General features: G+C 51.6%; 7 protein-coding genes across 7 annotated transcripts; 5 read left to right on the forward strand and 2 right to left on the reverse strand.

The window, feature by feature from the left end:
- Positions 1-725: 725 nt before the first annotated feature.
- Positions 726-3,390, reverse strand: CC1G_10065 (hypothetical protein; the record flags this gene model as incomplete). Its single annotated transcript, XM_001836519.2, has 10 exons — positions 726-992; positions 1,049-1,180; positions 1,242-1,476; positions 1,536-1,602; positions 1,662-2,056; positions 2,108-2,299; positions 2,347-2,585; positions 2,636-2,752; positions 2,806-3,048; positions 3,184-3,390. 10 exons carry the CDS (start codon positions 3,388-3,390, stop codon positions 963-965), a joined length of 1,857 nt encoding a protein of 618 aa, XP_001836571.2. The 3' UTR covers positions 726-962.
- Positions 3,391-4,363: 973 nt separating this feature from the next.
- CC1G_10066 (hypothetical protein) lies at positions 4,364-5,464 on the reverse strand (the record flags this gene model as incomplete). The annotated part of the gene is made up of 1 exon (XM_001836520.1): positions 4,364-5,464. One exon carries the CDS (start codon positions 5,462-5,464, stop codon positions 4,364-4,366), a length of 1,101 nt encoding a protein of 366 aa, XP_001836572.1.
- A 1,500-nt stretch (positions 5,465-6,964) lies between these two features.
- Positions 6,965-9,307, forward strand: CC1G_10067 (hypothetical protein; the record flags this gene model as incomplete). The annotated part of the gene is made up of 10 exons (XM_001836521.2): positions 6,965-6,986; positions 7,264-7,629; positions 7,656-7,765; positions 7,828-8,023; positions 8,083-8,142; positions 8,169-8,242; positions 8,515-8,982; positions 9,005-9,036; positions 9,080-9,106; positions 9,169-9,307. The coding sequence occupies 10 exons, from the start codon at positions 6,965-6,967 to the stop codon at positions 9,305-9,307; spliced, it is 1,494 nt and encodes a 497-aa protein (XP_001836573.2).
- A 551-nt stretch (positions 9,308-9,858) lies between these two features.
- CC1G_10068 (hypothetical protein) lies at positions 9,859-11,721 on the forward strand (the record flags this gene model as incomplete). The annotated part of the gene is made up of 7 exons (XM_001836522.2): positions 9,859-10,104; positions 10,156-10,351; positions 10,412-10,437; positions 10,491-10,564; positions 10,620-10,779; positions 10,831-11,419; positions 11,444-11,721. 7 exons carry the CDS (start codon positions 9,859-9,861, stop codon positions 11,719-11,721), a joined length of 1,569 nt encoding a protein of 522 aa, XP_001836574.2.
- Positions 11,722-12,103: 382 nt separating this feature from the next.
- CC1G_10069 (hypothetical protein) lies at positions 12,104-12,823 on the forward strand (the record flags this gene model as incomplete). The annotated part of the gene is made up of 2 exons (XM_001836523.1): positions 12,104-12,177; positions 12,235-12,823. The coding sequence occupies 2 exons, from the start codon at positions 12,104-12,106 to the stop codon at positions 12,821-12,823; spliced, it is 663 nt and encodes a 220-aa protein (XP_001836575.1).
- Positions 12,824-13,806: 983 nt separating this feature from the next.
- Positions 13,807-15,533, forward strand: CC1G_06163 (hypothetical protein). Its single transcript, XM_001836524.2, has 2 exons — positions 13,807-13,993; positions 14,047-15,533. Exons 1-2 carry the CDS (start codon positions 13,917-13,919, stop codon positions 15,434-15,436), a joined length of 1,467 nt encoding a protein of 488 aa, XP_001836576.1. The 5' UTR covers positions 13,807-13,916; the 3' UTR covers positions 15,437-15,533.
- A 567-nt stretch (positions 15,534-16,100) lies between these two features.
- On the forward strand, positions 16,101-16,857 carry CC1G_06164 (hypothetical protein; the record flags this gene model as incomplete). Its single annotated transcript, XM_001836525.1, has 2 exons — positions 16,101-16,145; positions 16,207-16,857. The coding sequence occupies 2 exons, from the start codon at positions 16,101-16,103 to the stop codon at positions 16,855-16,857; spliced, it is 696 nt and encodes a 231-aa protein (XP_001836577.1).
- Between the last annotated feature and the right edge of the window lie 147 nt (positions 16,858-17,004).

Raw genomic sequence — 17,004 nt, forward strand, 5'->3', positions numbered from 1 at the left:
CGATTCAAAACTGTTTTGGTTGCACGCCATAGCCTCGTGTTTCGGTGCCGCAAGGCCGCCTGTTGGCAAATTCGAATCGAACAATTCCTGGGACGAAACCTACAGTCGACTTAGCGGTGGCGGGGAAATCACTGCCTCGTGCTGTGATTCCAGCGCCGTAGCTCACCGAACGAAGACACTGTTGGAAATACTGGAAATTCCAAGGAAAAGGGCCATTCGAAATTGTCGTTTCCTCGCTCTCCGCCGGCATGGAGAGTCCAGACTTTATCGTTACGCGACGGGCGCTTTTGCGAGTTCTGAACAATCGTTCAACAACGAGGCCACGATGCTGATCATCAACGCCGCGTTTTTCTTTGTTCTTTGAGGTTCTTTTCTCCAGCTGTGTATATGCGATCCCACCCTAAGCCCTATTATAGCACATATGAAGAAGTGTGGGCTCCCAAGTGCAGAAACTTTGTGTACGAACCTTAGCTGGAATGGGTTAAGAGTGGATGTCAAAGAGACATCGAGTGAGAATCGGACGGAGGTGTGGGTGACGGTTATGGGACAAGCGGACGTCGTGGCAAGGCACGGGTTTCACTCAGTAGAGGCCAGACGGCTGACAGCGGCGAATACTGCAACAGAACGCCTCCCTTCACGCGGCAAACCAATTTAGATTTGGTAGCGCAATAGAAGCTGGAACTATGTAGAGGAGAAGAAATGGAGCGTATGATTTGGAATTGAATGCAGGAGAGGTGTGGTGATATGCATTGTGTGAGACCAGAACATCGTATATAAGTATTACATCGTACAAATCAACGAGTTCACCATAGAAAACATGAAGACACTAAGACGAAGATATGCTAGTATAAACAGGAAAATATGGCGATGATCCTAGTCCGTAGAACGAGGAACAGAAGCGGATCTCGGGGATGAGCGGCTTTCTGCGAATGCAAACGGGAATGAAGGGTCCACGGTCAATGTCACAGGTACGCGTCCCTGCCCAAAGTAGCCTGTTCAAGACGTCTTTAGCAACATCTCCACGGAGAAATGAACAACGGAGACCCACCTTGACTGCATCAAAGTTTGCAATCGCCCTGTCCATATTCCACTCGTTATTCGAGAGGCAGTCGAAAGCAAACTTGACGTTCAAGTTTGTCCGCGCCATGAGATCCAGCACAGCACTCCTTTGAGGTTCAGGCTATCACAAATCAGGAGTCAGTTCACGAGTAACCCGAATATAAACGGAGAGAGCAACGTACAATCATCCCTAGCGCTGACTGATGCTCCGGGGCTAAGGACGCAGCAAGCTGCGAATGTGGGTGTTGGGGTGGTATGATCGGTTGAGATGACGGAATTGAAGATGACGTCGAAGTAGAAGATTTTGGAAGGGCTTGAACGAGCATTGGGCCAGGCTTCCATGCCTCATGCGAAGAATAAATTCGAATGGTCCATTGATCTGACAAAATCATAACATCCCAACCGTTTAACCTAGCGCTAATCAGCAATACGACAAAATCAGAACCCGATTACACGAATCCATCATTACCACTTACCGAGATCCCTCGGGCGCTGGTGCTAACACAAAGGTACGATCGAATGACCGTATCCCTTCGGTGCCAACTGTAATAACGTGAAATGTCAGTCAAGTTGTCCAAACATGGTCTAATGGACTACGTTACCTTCTGTGAACTGTCCGTGGAGTGTCACCAACAACCCCGTATCCTGACCGATAGGGACGGGGAAAGCGTCGAGACAAAACTTCTCAGGGGGGCCTGAGAGATCGTGTCTTGTCCCTGGAAGGCTCTTGATAGCCTTGACCACCGCCTCGCCACCGATATGAAGAGACTGGATGGTTTTTCCCAAACCACCCGCGATACGGGTGAGGTTCCTCGATCCGCCAGCCAGCCATGGGCTCCACTCCAGCTTCCGTTGATTGGGCATCTCCTTTGAATGGTGGAACGCTTGAATCCGAGCTCTGGACGGGATGGTGGTGTTGACAGAGAAACTGAATGTCGCTCGGGGATCGTATGCGTCGACGAGGCCTTCTCGCTGGGTGTCGAACAAGTTGTAGAAGCTACCGGTGATGAATGAGCCAATGTAGCGGTGGAGCGAAGCTGCAACGTACCGGACTAGGAAGTTGGGAACAAGAGTGGGGTCGACACCCGTGACAAATGGAGGGTTCATATCAAATGGGAACGTGGTCGCGCTCGGTTTCTTCACCGGGACAGAGGTCTTGCCTTGAGGTACGTCGAATCCAATTTTTGCGACAGGCTCCTGGTCCAAGACCTCCAGAGACGTAAAGCGCCGGATAAGCTCGCTGGATAGGGTTAGAAATATAGGTGACGATCCAGACCATCAACTTACTGTTTGTAGCGGTCAACCCGGCCATTCTTAATCTCCATGTCTCGCACAGGATTGTCTAACAACACCAGCTCGCGAAGATGCACAAGTTTATCCTTTCGTGCAGAAATATAGTCCAAGTCTTTCCAATGACACAGATTATTGTTTTGTAGTGAGAGGTTTTCGAGTTTGGGTAGGTATTTGGAAAGGTATTGAAGATGTTCCCCGGCGAGCTTGTTATTGGCCAGAGAAAGCGTTTTTATCTGAGCAGGGGGTTAGCGCGGTCATCGTCGAAAGTGTAGGATCAACATACTGGTGGTTTGAGTTCGCTTGCGAGCTTGAATATGACGCCTGCTTCCTTTGCGCTGCCCCCACCAATACCCGGTGAAGAAAGGTTGTATTTCTTGACCAATTCGTCGTCAATTAAAGACTGGAGATAGATGGTAAATCACTGGTAATTATCATGAGAGAAAAACCACGCACTTCCAGATTGAGAAACTGAGCATCTGCATTCCACCGCTTTCGGACCACCTCCCTCCATGATTCAATGGCCTTCGAGCGTCCAATCGAAACCCGCGGCCCTCCCACAATACTAGTCGAAGCACCCCCAGTTGAGACAGCATTTCTGCGTAATCGGCCAGTCGCTGTTGGTCGGGCAGCACCACGAATCGCGAGAGGGTCTGAAGGTCCGGCGTGCGATGCAGAGGATGATATTCGGGATGCGAGCTGCGAGGACGTTCGGGGGATCGGTGAGCTGGGGTTCTCTTCATAGAAAAAGGGAGGGCGACGACAGGCTCAATAGAAGTTGTGCAATGTGCTGCCCGTTCCCTATACGCTGAGAAAATGAGTTGTGATAATTACCCTGTGGGAGCCCGGTTGGTCCTTGAAGACGTCTATTGGTCGGTTCCGATGAGAGCGAATCTTGGAGACGCCCTTGCGTCCTCCTGGCTTGTCGTTCACGTCGCGCATCTGAGCATCCTTGTCGATGAGGCCAGCATTTCTGAGCGCATTGGCTGCTATTGTCTTTGATCCCGGACCAGTCGCGGAGCTAGACGTTGTTGAAAACATTGCGAAGAGCTGGGTCTTGTTGTGGTCAAGACGTGTTGGTTGTGTCGACGTTGGTCCCGCAACGCCTTGGTGGTTGTGGTTCGTGGTTGTGAAACAGTTGAGGGGCGATCGTCGTCGTCGTCGTCGTGGATGACGGCGAGTCAAAAAGAGGCTGTGACCACTGTAGCTCGCTGAACGCATCTTCCCACGGTCACGAAGCCCGAAGGGTCCGGATCCGTTGACTAAGCTTGGTTGGTGACTCCAAACTTGACTGCCGCGCAACCAAAACTCGGCAAAGACGAATTTGTCGAGGCCTTGGGCTGCGGGAATGCAGGACGATGGCTGACATTGGCCTTAAAATAATCCCTTTGCCACCCCATATTACCTCAGCTACGTGCATTCTTCGAATTCGAGCCCTTTAGAAGAAATACTGCCCAAGCCTAATCCTTCTTTCGTCATATCATTTACATCTAGCGTCCGTCTCATTTGAGAACAATAATGTGTCGAGTCTGCTTGCAGTCCTCCTTTGCAAATCTACAAGGAATCAATCAGCTGCCAGTGTGAATATCTGGTTTCCGTGTTGTAGCCATCTCGTCTGGACCCGTCCCAACACTACACACAGGAGTTGGTCAGTTGGGACACGTCGACTTTGCGGAAACTGTAACCCATAGAACAGCAATCGTTTATGCCAGGCACTGCAAAAAATAGGCGCTCATCTTTGGCAAGCGCTCTGCTAATCAGAGGTTGAAATGGCCATTTCGGGTTGTTCGGCCGACATCCTGATTTCCTTTGTTCCCGCCGCATTCAGACCTTCAGCCTCAAACCTTCCCTGATTGCTGTAACTTCTCGCTATATCGTTGAGGGGTACAACCTTCTCACACTTTCCCATCACCTCAGCTGATTTCATATCCGTCCTCAGTTGCAATGGGACACGCCGACGTCGACTACACTGGTGGCTTGCTACTGAACACAGCGCAGACATTCGTCAGTCTGACTACAGGCTTCCAATGCTTTGCTCTTCCTCGTCTGACTGTTCCAATTGGTCGCCAAAGTCAAAAAGAGAGGGACCAAGAAACTTCCCGTCAATATGTTGCAGCTTTGGAATGGACAATATTTCGAGGGGAGATACAGCTCGACCGCCAGCCGTTCGCCTCCTCGGGGACTTGGTCTCTTCCACGCCGGGTGAGGGAGACTGTGACCTTTCAACTTCGAACTGGTGCTCTTCGACGACTCCGACTGAAGGCCACGAAGAAAGGGAACCGGAATGACGCACGTCCTGGCCCTTCCCCGTCCACGATCGTCCATCTTCGTCTGATTCACGAACTGGACCTCGGACTCCAGCGTTTACTCCGTCATCGATCTTGGGTTGCTCCGCCTTCTCTTGAGAAAAGTGGCTGGAGTTGCACACGGGATCCGGGGTGTGGGCATCCACCACGAGTTCGTGGGCCATGAGCTCAAAGTCGGAATCGCTGTTGAGTGGCTCGAATTCCTGGTCGTCTATGGCACCTATGTTGGACTCCGCACTGCTCTCACCTTCATCGTGGTCAAAGTCGCTCCCGTTCTGAGTGCCTTGTTCCAGCATCGAGCGGGACCATTCTGACGAGTGAGCTCTGCTTGACTGGATGCCGACGTGACCTGCGCTGCCCTCCATATTGCTGCCCTTCGCTGCACATAAGCTCGATATTTCCGGCTCGCTTTCGATTTCTTCAACTCCGTTGTCCTGATCGCTCGAGGGCTCTACACCAAGTATCTGTCCAACTGTCTTCCAGGGATCTCGACGCTCGAAAAGAGTTCCAAAAACCGCCGACGAGGTCCGAGGAGGGGATAGGCGAATGAGGCACGGCAGTCCTCTGGCGTCAAAAACGTCAGGAGGGGTCTGGTGTTGGAAACGCGCGCCATTGTCCCTTTGCAAGTACGGTGATCCGTCTCCCAGTCCGTCGGCTCCAACATCGGGTGAACCACTTCTCCATTCCGGCTGGATTGAGCTCCAGCTGCCTGGTTCTGGGAGTGCTAAAGCGTCGAAGCGGTCTTCATCTTCTGCAATGGAAGTGCTCTCCGGATAATCCATTGAGCTGAACTCGAAGCTGGGACGCATGGGAGATAGTTCAATTTTTTCGGCAATTGGCGATTCTTCTGCTGGCTCGTCTCCTTGTGCCTGGGATGCTTCCACTCTTTCATAATTTCCTGCGCCGGACGGCCGACACTTCTCTGATGACATCCGGTTGCTGGGCGCTAATTCTCGCTCCTCACAACGTTTTTCTTCGGCGGTAATTTCAAATACGTCCAGCTTGGAAGACCTAATGAGCGTCGATCGTGTTACGGAATACAACGTCGAGCTCACCTTCCTTCTTTTACTGGGGCGACTTACGGACAAGCCAACCAGGTCTGGAGTCTCCCTTATTCGTTCCAGCAGATTCTTTAATAGAGTTGCTTCGACACGAATTAGGAGCGTGAACATCACAGATTGCGGCATATCTTACGTTCATTCTGATCCAGATATTTCAGTATCTTCGCCTTCGAGTTGGATTTGGCCGAATGCGTATCTTTTCGCGTCCGCGTTGTCCCAATCCTTGGAGAAGATGATGTACCGCTGCTATAGCTATACGGTTCTGGTATCCATATGTTTTCCGATCCTTTGGGAAGCTGGATCTTCTGACGTGCATGCGCGAGCGATATGTCCGCCACCCCTATGTTTTTGCCTGTGGTTGCAGCCGTTCCTTGTGAATTGATTTCCGTGTTCGCGACAAGGCCTCTCGACAAGATATTCATCTTCTGCTTTCCGAAGAAATCCTTTTGGATTCTGGCTGTTCGATCGCGGCCTTTTGCCTTCACGGTGTTTCTGTTGGAAGTAAGTATATGCGCTCTATTGCTTTCTGTGTCTTCCTTCGGTGATATGCTCACCGTTTTCCACCCATGTAGTTTGCTCCATGCATGATATGTGGCTTCTGAAATCGGCTCAAATTGTCTCCTCTCAATCCAATGACAGTGCCGTCGTTGAAGGTTGAACAGGCGAATTAAGCCGGTGGAAGGGCGCTTCAGCTGCGAGAGGCGGAATCGGATCACGAACGAGAAGCCTAACAACCGTAAACTGGGCTTTTATCGGGCTTTCAAATAGTTCTCAAGGTTGCCTCTGCATTCGACTCCAACTGGGTATGGACATTACGGCCCAGCGTTTGGAGAAATTCGGTTCCCAAAATCTGTCTTCTTATCGCCTTGGAGGCCTTGGGCAAGATTCAGGCGGTCACGAACTCCGGATTGACTGCGAATTGGGACATCGGTGCCATGCGTTGAAGGTCGGTGACGCGTATTTATCACAGGAACGTTTGCTGACCTCGAAGAGAAAGGTAACGATTTGACTGCTTCCAGTCTTTACCGCCTGGCCTCTCGAGCTGGTGAAAGGAAGAACCCAAGCTTGCGCTGACGTGTTCAGTCGAAGCCCATAAGTATAGCACAGACTTCTTCCCGTTTGTGCGGCGCTGCTGTTGTGAGAAACATGAAAGCGCGGCACTTCTTCTATCATTCACGGGGAATCTCTGTCGGGTGCCAGAGGAGAAGGAATCAGTTTTTTTATCCGATTGCTACGTGGTGCATAGCCATGGTCTGCGTTTTCTACTCAGGTGAGCCCTTTGCTATGTCTCTATCAATAAAGCTCAACGATTTCGAAAAAGTCACCTTCCCTTTACCATCGAATGAAGGAATCCAGCGCCATTAATTCATCTGAACTGTCGGTAAAGTGCCGACCCAATGTCGCAATCTCCCGAGCAACGTCATAACGCACCGTCGATGGGAGTGACAAACGTGGTCTCCAGATTTCGTTGGATAACTGGGCTTCTATTTCCTCTTTCATTACACGAATCGGCTGAATCTTAGGCTCTAGGTTGAATGAAGCATTAGGTTCTCTCAAAGTACGCATCGGTGCTGAAATACACATTTTCCATGGAGTCCCAGTACCGTTGTCCGATGTGGTTGGGCTTTCCCCGGGAGTCCCTTCCGGATGGAATGTGTCTTGGTTAAGCCATGGACAACCCCGATGGCTTGGACACCTAAAATCCCCTCTCAGTTTCGAAGTAGATTCCCTTCCTTCTCCCAAACTCTCCAGTATCCCCCCCGCCTTTTCATGTCTTGCGCACCTCCCAGCAGTTGTTGTGACCAAGACCGCACAAATGACGAGACCACTTCACTTCTCAGCCACCGAAGCGATCAACCAAACCACCGCTCGAGAGCAGGGAACCAGCCTTCAAGCGTCCTTCGCCTCCAGTTGTTCGTCATCACCCTCATCCAGATAGCAGAACCCATTACCGGCACTGTGATCTACCCCTTTGTCAATCAATTCGTTAGGGCGACTGGCGTCACCAATGGAGATGAGCGCAAAACGGGGTACTATGCTGGGCTAATCGTGAGCTCACCCCTCGTTCGTTCGATTCGAAAGGCGCACGGAGCATGCTCACTCTACTCCAGGAATCCGTCTTCTTCCTCGCCGAAGCGCTCACTGTGTTCCAGTGGGGTTGGTTGTCAGACCAGCTAGGCCGGAAGCCCGTCCTACTCCTGGGTCCATTCGGACTGGTAATCTCTATGCTGGGCTTCGGCCTTTCAAAAAGCTTCGCGTCGTTGTTGATCTTCCGGTCGTTGCAGGGTGTCTTTAATGGAAACATTGGTAGGACAATCATCGTGATCTGTTGTCAGGTCGAACACTCTAACCATACCGGCCCATAGGGGTGTCAAAAAGCGTACTGGCTGAGGCGAGTCTGATTATTCCTCATCCTCTCGTCAGAGGTGCTTAATGCTGGTTTTCTCTCTAGAACGCGGACGAAACGAACATAGGCGAGCTCTTCTCTATGCTTCCATTCATGTGGAGCATGGGCATTACTATCGGGTACGAATTAGATACACTAACGGAAATCTTCCGTACTCAATGCGTCTCCTTTGGACAGGCCTATTATTGGCGGTATCTTCGCTAATCCAGCGGGCCGGTGGCCTGAGGTATTCGGCAGCATGGACCTCATGAAAGACCATCCATACTTCCTCCCATGCGCCATAGCTGGAAGTTTTGCTGTCTTTTCGTTCATGTTCGGCTTAGTCGCCCTTCACGAGGTATATCGTTCCAGACGTATCCCTGGGTCTGAGGGAGGCTGAGCAATCATTTAGACTCTGCCATCTGCCCCTCTTCGTCAACGATTAACGTCAAAGTTCGGAAGTAAAGCTCCGCGTAAACACCTCAAAGCTCAGAATGGTGTTCATGAAGGTTCGCCACCTCCAGATTACAGCGCGGTGGAATCCTCTACACGGACTGAGATTGCGACCACTCGAAAGTCCACCAGTCTTTCCAGTGGCTCCCAAAGCTCCTACCGGATTCTGATGATCCGACCCTTGCTGATGACCTATCTGAACTATATCTTCATCGCGTTCAACGAGATGGCGCACAACTCCCTCCTTCCTCTGATGTACTCATCTTCAATTCCACTTGGTGGCCTTGGTCTCGACGCCTATAGGATAGGAGTCCTCATGGGCGCCTTTGGCCTCGCCAATGCTGTGCTTCAACTCAAATACCTCGGAAAACTGACAAGGGAATTTGGACCAAAAAAGGTGTATATTTTCTCCTATGGTTCATTCCTGGTTTGCACAGGTCTCTTTCCAGTGGCGAGTTACCTGGCCAAAAGGAGAGGAAGGGTAGATTGGATGGTAGGAAGTGTTATAATACTTCAATTGTTAGGGCAAATCCCGATTCTGGCAGGTTACGGTATGTGTTTGTTTCATTAATGACCTTGAGAACAATGTGTTATCTCTGACGTTTTCTCGAAGCTTCGATGCACATCTTGGTTGTGAGCAACGCACCCAAGGGGGCGCTAGGTGCTTCAAACGGGATGGGCCAGTTGATTGCGTCTATCATGCGTTCTGTCGCCCCGACTATCGCGACCTCTCTCTTCTCGGTTTCCCTTGAAAGAAACCTGGCAAATGGTTATATGGTGTATTATGTGCTTTTGGTGGTAATCTTTATTGGCATACGTCTATCGTTCCTCCTGCCAGATGGGCATCCCTCGAGGGCTTGATCATATATAGTACTGCAGAGTCTGGACACTGTGCGTATTTGTATGCTTGTCAGGAATGGAATAGGATAGGGCTGTATCATAGGAGGAAATGGTAGACATCTTTCGCGTCCTTTTCAGGAACAACTTGTCAGGGTAAACGGCTCGAAATTCCGTCTCCACCTTGGGCGCTTACACCTTCAACGCCGCCTTAACGTCGAAAAGCGGTTGGAGCTCACGACTGCAGCCGTCGGGGCCGAGTCGGTTCTGATTGCGAGTGGCTGGCTGACACAGCCAAACCGAAATCAGGCCCGTCTTGGCCGTGACTGTTTCTCATCGTTCCGCCATGGCAGGCTCCACATGCTAGTCGGAGAATCGGGCACTGTTGAACCCTTCTACTATTTAACAGGATTAACGATGACTCGATTCTGTTTGGACACCTCTCCCCATCTTTTTTACGACCGTTATGACCGTGACGAACCCTGAAATCGAACGCGACGACTCCAACACGACTCACGATGCTGAAACGACAGCAACAAAAGTCGTCGAAAGGACGCCATTGCCCAAGCTGCAAGTTTTCATCGTTTTTCTGATTCAGTTTGCGGAACCCGTTACGGCGACTGTAATCTATCCTTTCATCAACGAATTCGTTAGAGAGACGGGGATTACCCAGGGCGACGAGACGAAAACGGGCTACTATGCGGGGATCATCGTACGTCGACGAGTAGCTTGTACAATGTTTTTGGGCTAACCCTCGTCCTAGGAATCTGTCTTCTTCATCGCAGAGACCATGACTGTGTTCCTATGGGGTCTTTCGTCAGATATCTTTGGCCGGAAGCCAATCTTGTTGCTGGGTCCTCTGGGTCTTTCGCTGGCCATGCTTGGCTTTGGACTGTCGAAGACTTTCTGGTCACTTGTGTACTATCGCTGCTTGCAGGGATTTTTCAACGGGAATATCGGTGCGCTGGCTTTCTTCTCAAGACCCAGGATGGATTAACTGACCTTGAAGTTTTTGATAGGGGTATCTAAGAGTATACTCGCCGAGGTATGTTCCTTGTTGTTGCTTCAGGGCTTCATGTAAACTGACTTCTACAATAGATTACTGATAAAACCAACATTGGGGACGCCTACGCCTTGATTCCATTAATGTGGAATTCTGGCGTTACGATAGGGTGAGGACATTCTGGATGGTGAATGCTTCTTGAACTGACGTGCTTACCTCTCCAGACCCATTATCGGTGGCATTCTAACTCGTCCCGCAGAAAGATGGCCAGATACTCTGGGTAAAATCTCGCTGTTACGAGAGTATCCATATCTTCTCCCATGTCTAGTCGCATCAATCATCGCCTTCACTTCTTTCGCCATTTCAGCTGTAGCTCTCAAAGAGGTGCGTATCATATCAGCAATGTGCTTTGTGTTAATTGACCAGGCCATCTAGACCCTTCCGTCTGCCAAAAAGACGCCTCTTCTCACTCGCCTCAAGCGACTGCTCAACATTGAGAGCGAGAAGGACGAATCCAAAAGACCCTTGCTTTCGACCGGTACTCCAACCGAGTATGGCGCTATTGCAGCTGACGCTGAAACAGGGAGTGTGCCTGCCAACGTACCCGCAAAAACTGATGGTCGCCCCAAGTTGGGCGAGCTGTTCGTTCCTGGCTTCATCTCCGTCCTCATCAACTATGGCATCTTATCCTTTGTCGACATGGCCAATGCAGCTCTCATCCCTCTCATCTGGTCTACACCAATCACCTATGGTGGTCTGGGATTGGACCCCTATCGCATCGGCACTATCATGGCAGCAGAGGGCCTCACGAGCGGTTTCCTGCAAGTGATGTTCATGGGGTCGGCGATGAGGCGTTTCGGTCCTAGACGGATTCATCGCGTATGCTTCGTGACGTTTCTTGTTTCCTTCTGCTGCTTCCCCTTCGCCAATGCGTTCGCACGGCAAGCTGGATACGTCGATTGGAAAGTAATGTGCGTGATCGCTGTACAATTCGCTTCGTTGTGTTTCGTTTCTCCTTGCTATGGTGCGTGTTTTCTTTGGGCCTCAGCGGTGGAATTATCTGACGATGAGCGTCTTTCTGTAGCTGCAATGTCGGTATTGGTTGTCCAGTCTACCCCCAACCCCGGCTTGCTGGGTTCTGCCAATGGTGTAGCCCAGATGGTTACATCTGGAATGAGGTCATTCGCACCGGCTGTCGCATCCTCGCTCTTTGCAGTTTCGATCGCACGAAACCTCGTGGGAGGATGCATGGTCTACGTCGTCCTTGTTCTCATGGTACTGGCGGGCATGAGAGTCACGCGGTCTCTGCCCAACCCTAGTCCTTGAGGGACCAAAAAGTGCAGGAGGCGATTCGACCATGAAGGGAAATTAAAAGTTAAAAAGCGGGTATTTAGATGAATTTTCTGACGACATTTGTGTATTGATATTGAAATAGGGTCGTCAATAGACACGGTTTAGCATTACACCTGCGACTGAATGACCAGATCTAGATTCTGGTAGCCTCCGTTGCCCAATTCACTGCCACTTGTTGGCTTACTGTCCCTAAAGCTTGTAACCAGCTTTTCTCCATTTCCATCAGTCTGCTTCCATCAAAGGCTCCAACACAATTCGAAACCAGCGATATCAGCGCGCCGGGCAACACACAACACCCATTGATTTGACGATGAATAAATTACCGCTCTTGAGAAGGCTTTACGATTAGGTCAAGATGGTGAAATTCACTTCCAAGCTGTTCGCTGCGCTGGCTGTAGCTACCGCAGTTCTCGTCCACTCGGCCACAGGGTACGTATGTCCTGAAAAGTCGCTCCGTCCCCCGGTGCTGATCTTCACTACGTCAAGCACCGGAGCACCAGAGAAACGCGATATTGTAGAAATCAGCACTCCGGGGGTGACCCAAACGCCCGTCCTCGACGAAGCTTCCGGGAAACCAAAGGTGTTCACATTCCATCGCTTCACTCCCTTCCCAGGCGGATTCGCGGAGGTTTTCATGAAAACCGAGTCGTGCCCGGCGGGAAGTGGGTACAACAGGTTCCAACGAATGCAGTATACCACCAGCTTCAGCCACAAGCACTCCTCTCCACTCGACAACCCGATCAAGGGCATCCTATCCTCACTCTTCCCGGGTTCTATTGGTCATAGGACTCGTCGAAGGCCTGTCCACCTAAGGCGGTCCAGTAGAAACCGGGGTGTTCTCCCCGCAGACCCGTTCTTCTCTCCTCAAATTCAACGTCGTGGGCGCCGAAATCAGTGGTACCGTCGAGATACGATTTCGGACCACGAGGACGTCCTGTTCCGCAGGTTTTTGGAGGACGAGGAAGGGTATTTGGCTAGGGATGTCGAGGATTTAGCCGACATTGCGCTGAGGGAAGAAGTGTTGGACCTGATTGCGAGGTTCGAGGAGCTCGAGGAGTACGGTGCTTACTATTAGCAGTGTTATGGCGCCCATGATAGCCTGATCTCTGTGTCATCCGACTGGTGGAGAAGGGCGCTGTGGACGGGCATGAATTCGGATCTCTAACATATAGGTTGTGGATGTGGATTCGATGCTGTTGTTCGGAGACTGAAGCAATTGCCTTACACCCAGGTTTATGAGCAAAACAATGAAATGACTTCTTCAAGAAGATCTCGGCAGGTTGCCTCCGACACAGCAATGATCATCTTGACACTTCGATGAGATGGTTTATCAATCCCTAGTTCCCGGCGTAATTGCTCGTGGCGCTTGGCGGCAGGATGTCAGCGCCCATTTTAGGGCCCAATGCCTCGAGGTCTGATTGCAAGAAGGGAATTGACCAGGGTGCAAAGTAGCACATCTGACTGTTCTGGTTCTTCAGGATCCACCGACTGGTTCAACAACTCTACGCCTGTCTCCGGCGCCCACTGTTACATCTCTTGTGTGCAATTGAGAGATGGAAGACGCTATTTGAAGCGCTGTAGCGTGCTTCTGGGCGCCCTGGAGCTAGTCAACCGAGATCATCAGGGTACCCGCAATGCGCGGTGTTTCCGATCATCATAATCAATGGCACCTGAAACGCCGCCTTCTCGGATACGAGTGGACGCGGGGAATATCCTCTCATATCCTCTCTTTTTTTTTTTTTTTTTTTTTTTTTTTGGGGGGGGGGGGGGGGGGTAATTACACAGTTTGCTGCCTCTGTCCGTTGGTAAGTCTCTGTAAAGGTTGTGGTGAATACTCGTACTGATTAGTATCTTTCCCTAGGTCCCAAATGGTCGGCGGGGCGTACAGCCCCACGGGTCCACTACGGGCGCGACTGTACACATTTACGACCACACTGCCTCTGATTGATTTTGATGCCCTGGTGACCTGATGGTCAGGGACCCATCTGGTTCCGTTTCCCAGGGCCCAAGGAGGGTATATAATCCAGCGCCCGCCATCCTTGATTCCTCAGCAGTGCTCACTCTCTTTGGCGCCAGGTTGCCCAGAGTCCCGTCTTTGCTGGTCGAGACGTTTGTTCCCTACGACTAAACGACGTTCATTCCGACTCAAATCACCGTCTGGTTCTACGATGATTTACCCAGCATCCACTCTTATCCTCGCTACCTTGGTCTTCAACGCGGCCTCGGTTCTAGGTGCACCTGTCCGGTACGTCTCACCGACTCTATGATATACCCGCTTCGTCCTGACCTCATTCCCAGGATTCCATCGGCCTCACCGCCCGTGGCTCGTGCGTTAGCAGACGATCCTGTCCTTCCCCGGAAGGTGGAGATCGTCGACGTTCCCGCTCGCATGAGATCATTAGACGATGACCCTATGGACGCCCGTTCTGCCCCCGAGATCGACATTCGCGACACTGCTTCCTCCGAAAGCATAGAGGCGCGCGACCCATTGCCTGAAGTCGAGGAGATCGTTCGACGCTACCCTCGAAAGGTCTACCACGACTTCTATCAGAAGCGTTCTCAACCTTCAGCACCGCCGGAGAAACGGGCGCCCGAGCCTGACACTCCGCAGATCGAACGGCGATTCCCTCGTCGCTCGTTGTATGAACGCTATCAGAAACGCTCCGAGCCCGCCTCCCCGCCTGTTGAAGCTCGTGCACAAGCTGCCGAGCCTCCTGAGCTCCAACAACGGCGCTACCCTCGCAAGGTCTATGCTGATTACTACGAGAAGCGCTCAACACCTCCCTCTCCACCGGAACAACCTGTTGCTCGGGAGCCTGCTCCTGAGCCAGAAACTGTTCAGGCTCGTCGCTTCCCCCGTGAAGTCTACATGAAGCACTACGAACGGCGCCAGGCTGATCCTGTCAAGCATTACGGTCGCCAGGCTGAGACCCCCGAATCAGCACCTGCCGACGCAACTACTCCCGACGCTGCAACTCCTCCCACTGACCCTGCCGCCGCCCCTGCCCAACCTTCAGGTGCAGCAGTGTCAGGTGGAGCTGCCGTAGTGCAACCACCCCAGGCTTCGACCCCACCGGTTACCCCCCTGAACTCGACATCCACTCCCCTCGACGTGAACGCTCTGTTCCACAACATCACTTCGAACGATGCAGGGTTCCAACCCGGAACGACAATTCAGGAGACTACCGTGTTGGTCCACAAGATCACTCACATTTCCGAGCCTCAGCAGAAGGTCGACACTCCTCCCGTCGTCCCTCCCTCCCCTCCCACTGGCTCTGACCCAACCGCCCCTTCACCATCTGACCCAGCCTCGTCTGCCTCCCCCTCTGCTTCTGGTGGAGTTGCAGCCGACCCTTCAGCACCACCCGTAGCTGGCGGCGAACAAGCACCCCCTCAGCCATCTCCCAGTGACGCTGCCACCTCCCCTCCGCCAACTGATTCGTCGACCACTCCTCCAGGTGCGCCGACGACAGAGGACGGTGCCAGTGAACCCAAACCAGAAGAGACCAACTCTGGCTCGGAATCCACTGAGGGCGGCGCAGCTGCCCCGCCACCTGGTGAAGACGGTGCCGCTTCTCGAAGGTCAATCGGAAGCGATGCATCGCCGGAACCGATCCTTCGTCGAAGGAACCTAGGCTACAGCGGGCCTGCATGGGCATCGTACGCTAAACGGTCTGTTACGAATTGAGTTGAACTTTCATGTATTATCTAGGGACATATAACCACCGCCGAGTCGCCTTTGACTGGTTTCAAAGGGACGAGGCACAATATATTTTTTGAAAAAAGTTGGCTAGTGTGATCATTGGGCTCTGTTCTACTGGACGCCCAGGACTTTAAAGACACGCGGATTCCCCGCCCTAGTAAGGACTGAGTACTGACCTGTCACCAATGTCTCCTGCAAACTCGATGAAATGTAGACCCAGATCTCGATACAGAGTAGTTTTCCTTGGAACCTGTCACCCAGACCCGTCAGAGTGGCCTTGTTGTCGTGGAAACCTGTTGGCTGCATAAGTGCATGGGTTGGGGGAGCCGCCAGGCAGGATTATTCAAGTTCAGGGTCTCAGCTGCTGTTCAACATGGTCGGGGTGTGCAACTTAACACAAGGCGAGCGTACGTTTCCCCCTGATTTGATACTTTATTGTCAGACATTAAATTTTCTGAATCCTTTACTCGTTTCTGAAGTCGAGGGTAGGCTGCAGCGAGCCCTTGATAAGAAGGGCGCCTCCTTCGAACACTTCAAGGTACAGATTGCTTCAAAAGTCATCCGTTCTGTCATGACTAACTCAGGGTAAAAATGCATTGGGAAGACCTCTTTCAGTATCGAAGTTCGCGCATCTCTTGACCCTGGGCTCATGTTCATTGACCAACGGGAAAAGGTGAGCGAAACTCTAACCAACGTAAGCTCGATCTTATTATCCCTTCAATCGAAGTCCTGATCGTCTACGGTCCAATCCGCAGTTTTTGAGGAAAAACACAACTATCAATGCAGCAGCCTATTCAAACTCCCGGATGTATTTCGAGGAGTACGCCCGTCGGGTTCACAACACCGCGAGAAGGCAGCGCAAATTGTCTTTGACTCGAACTCGACAAGTGCATAATGCTGCCGAAGACAACTTGAGCCCAGATTCCGCGCCCTCACAATATGCAAGGCGTGGGCGAGGCGAATCTTCGAAGCGAATCGTGTCTTCCACTGTTGCCTTCCCAACCCAGCAAAATTTTGTTCCCAACTCCATCGGCGGCAAACCGGATATACCAAGAACCTTCGATCATTACGCTCGCGCCTTCCCCGTGGCGGAAACAACTGGAAAAGCTGCAGTCCGTAGCCTCCTCGATCTTTCGGCACTTCCCCTTCGTTTCCTCAGGAGGGATTTGATAGAATTTGGGGTAGAAGACGAAGGAACCATCATCTCTACATCAGCAAAACCGGGGGAAATGCCTCGGGAAGCCATTACCAGATTTGTCGAAGCTTTCCAGCTGCGATACAACCAGATGCGAGGACCCGAGAAACAGAGAATGACCTCGACCCATTGCTGGTATCTTGTAGAGGCATTCAAACGCTATGCGACGGAAAATTCGAAGCGCCCCTTTGACGTGATTGAAATCGACTAGTTTCCACACAACGAGTAGGGCCTGAGGCACTGGTCGGTTAAATGGAAATTGGGGTTTTGGCGCAGAGGAGCATCTTCGTTTTATTCGTCCGAGACTACTTTTTCCTGGACTTATCTGGGTAACGGCCGTTCTATCCGCGTGCTAGAA

The sequence above is a fragment of the Coprinopsis cinerea genome (assembly GCF_000182895.1).
Source record: "Coprinopsis cinerea okayama7#130 chromosome 4 map unlocalized cont3.4, whole genome shotgun sequence".
NCBI lineage: Eukaryota > Fungi > Basidiomycota > Agaricomycetes > Agaricales > Psathyrellaceae > Coprinopsis > Coprinopsis cinerea.

Bases quoted from the DNA above. Each gene is read 5' to 3' on its own strand.
- CC1G_06163 (XM_001836524.2), top strand. From the start codon at position 13,917: ATGATTTACCCAGCATCCACTCTTATCCTCGCTACCTTGGTCTTCAAC. The intron at 13,994-14,046 runs GTACGTCTCACC...CCTCATTCCCAG, and splicing joins GTTCTAGGTGCACCTGTCCG to GATTCCATCGGCCTCACCGC.